This window comes from Elephas maximus, chromosome 4 (assembly GCF_024166365.1).
Source record: "Elephas maximus indicus isolate mEleMax1 chromosome 4, mEleMax1 primary haplotype, whole genome shotgun sequence".
In the NCBI taxonomy this organism is placed as follows: Eukaryota; Metazoa; Chordata; class Mammalia; order Proboscidea; family Elephantidae; genus Elephas; species Elephas maximus.
This window is the reverse complement of record NC_064822.1, coordinates 112,232,687-112,234,663: the sequence shown is the minus strand read 5'-3', so window position 1 is coordinate 112,234,663 and position 1,977 is coordinate 112,232,687. Positions and strand designations below refer to the sequence as shown.

The following is a 1,977-nucleotide window of genomic DNA, read 5'->3' as shown; positions in this document are numbered from 1 at the left end:
CTGGCGCATACACCTTTCTATTTAGTAAAAGCTGTATGGAAAATAGTATTTCTTATGCTGATAAAACTGAAGTTGAAGTTTAGCTTACATTGATAAAGCTATTCATGAATTGAAATGGACTGAATAATTGAGTAAAATAATTCAAAATTTCATGTAAAATTTCATCTTCATAGTTCTTTACAAAATTGGAGATTCACATTGTACTAAAATTCATGCAAGTTCATTCGATTGAAAGTTCTCATTGGTAGTGCACCAAGGAACCCAAGCATTAACCAGAAATGTATCATCAAAATGTAATCATTTTTCAAAGAATAACTACAAAAATTCAGGCCTGATTATCTGTTTGAAATATAAAAGTGTAGAGCAAATATATCTCACTGGAAGAGACTAAGCAGAAGATTGTTTTAACAATAGATATGATCAACTTAACCTAAAATGAATACATTTTCCTGTGGATCCAATAACACTGCAGGAGTTACTTCTCAGGATCTTAGACAAAACTTTAAACCAGAGGAATTTTAGAGATGCTTACAGCAATAAATTTAAAAAGCCATCCTCCTGCAAAGTAAAGGAGATCTGAAGAGAGAATTTAGAAAATGAAAGTCCACAGAAGGAGATGGAATAAGATGAATCAATCCTGGGTTCTGGCTGCTTTGTGAAATAGTTCAGATCACAGGAACAAAAGAGAATATGTATGTCCTTTGAGTTATTTGATTCTTCATATTGGTTTTAAATCTATACTCAATTATGCCATTTTAAACAGAAATAATTTTATACTTTTTTGTCAGATCTGATGGAATTCAGAAGAAATTTAACTGTGAGAAACCATACAATGGTGACAACATTTATTCTTGTGGGACTAACGGATGATCCGAACTGGCAAGTTATAATTTTCCTTTTTCTATTTCTAACATATTTTTTGAGTGTCACTGGAAATCTGACCATTATCCTGCTCACTCTTCTGGACTCCCACCTCAAAACACCCATGTATTTCTTCCTTCGGAATTTTTCCTTCTTAGAAATCTCACTGACGACTGTTTGTATCCCTAGATACTTATTCAGCATAATGACTATGGATAAAACGATTTCCTATGATGCGTGTGTGACGCAATTATTTTTTGCCATCTTCTTGGGTGCATCAGAGTTTTTCCTGTTGGCAGCCATGTCCTATGACCGCTATGTGGCCATCTGCCAACCCCTTCACTATGCAACAATCATGAGCAGCAAAGTCTGCACCCGGCTGGTCGTTACCTCCTGGGTGGCTGGGCTGTTAACAATCTCTCCTGGGCTCATTATGGGCCTAGGGTTGGAGTTCTGTGATGCCAATATTATTGATCATTTTTGCTGTGACTATTCTCCTGTCCTGAAACTCTCCTGCACAGACACACGGTCCATAGAATTGTTAAGTTTTATTTTAGCCATTGTCATACTGCTGATTACACTGGCACTGGTGATACTCTCCTATGCATATATTCTGAGAACAATTCTGAAGATCCCTTCTGCCCAGCAGAGGAAGAAGGCTTTTTCCACCTGTTCCTCCCACATGATTGTTGTCTCTCTCTCTTACGGCAGCTGTATTTTTATGTACATGAAACCTTCTGCAGAGGAGAGGGTTGCTTTAAACAAGGCAATCGCAGTATTCACCATTTCAATTGCACCTGTCTTAAATCCTTTTGTATATGCCCTAAGAAACAAACAGGTGAAACAAGCCCTGAAAGATATAATTAAAAAAGGTATCCTTATTACCCTTTTATAAAAGCTTTTTATGTTTGTTTGTTTAAATAGTTTTCAATAGCCAAAGCTTATTGAAAAATCGCAGCCCATATTGATTACGCTTTTAATATATATCCTTATTTTTATATTCTGATAGTCGTTGATGTCACCCACAAATAGACATTGTGTGTTCAACCTACTGCTGGCTTTTTACACGTTTGATGGTGTAAGCTATATCCATGATGTTCTTTTATGCATTTCTGC

At 36.1% G+C, this 1,977-nt stretch overlaps 1 protein-coding gene across 1 annotated transcript; it reads left to right on the top strand.

Moving 5' to 3' along the window:
- The first annotated feature begins 793 nt into the window (after window positions 1-793).
- LOC126076372 (olfactory receptor 6C74-like) lies at window positions 794-1,756 on the top strand. Its single transcript, XM_049884909.1, has one exon. The coding sequence runs from the start codon at window positions 794-796 to the stop codon at window positions 1,754-1,756; it is 963 nt and encodes a 320-aa protein (XP_049740866.1).
- Window positions 1,757-1,977: the final 221 nt, after the last annotated feature.

Bases quoted from the DNA above. Each gene is read 5' to 3' on its own strand.
- LOC126076372 (XM_049884909.1), top strand. From the start codon at position 794: ATGGAATTCAGAAGAAATTTAACTGTGAGAAACCATACAATGGTGACA.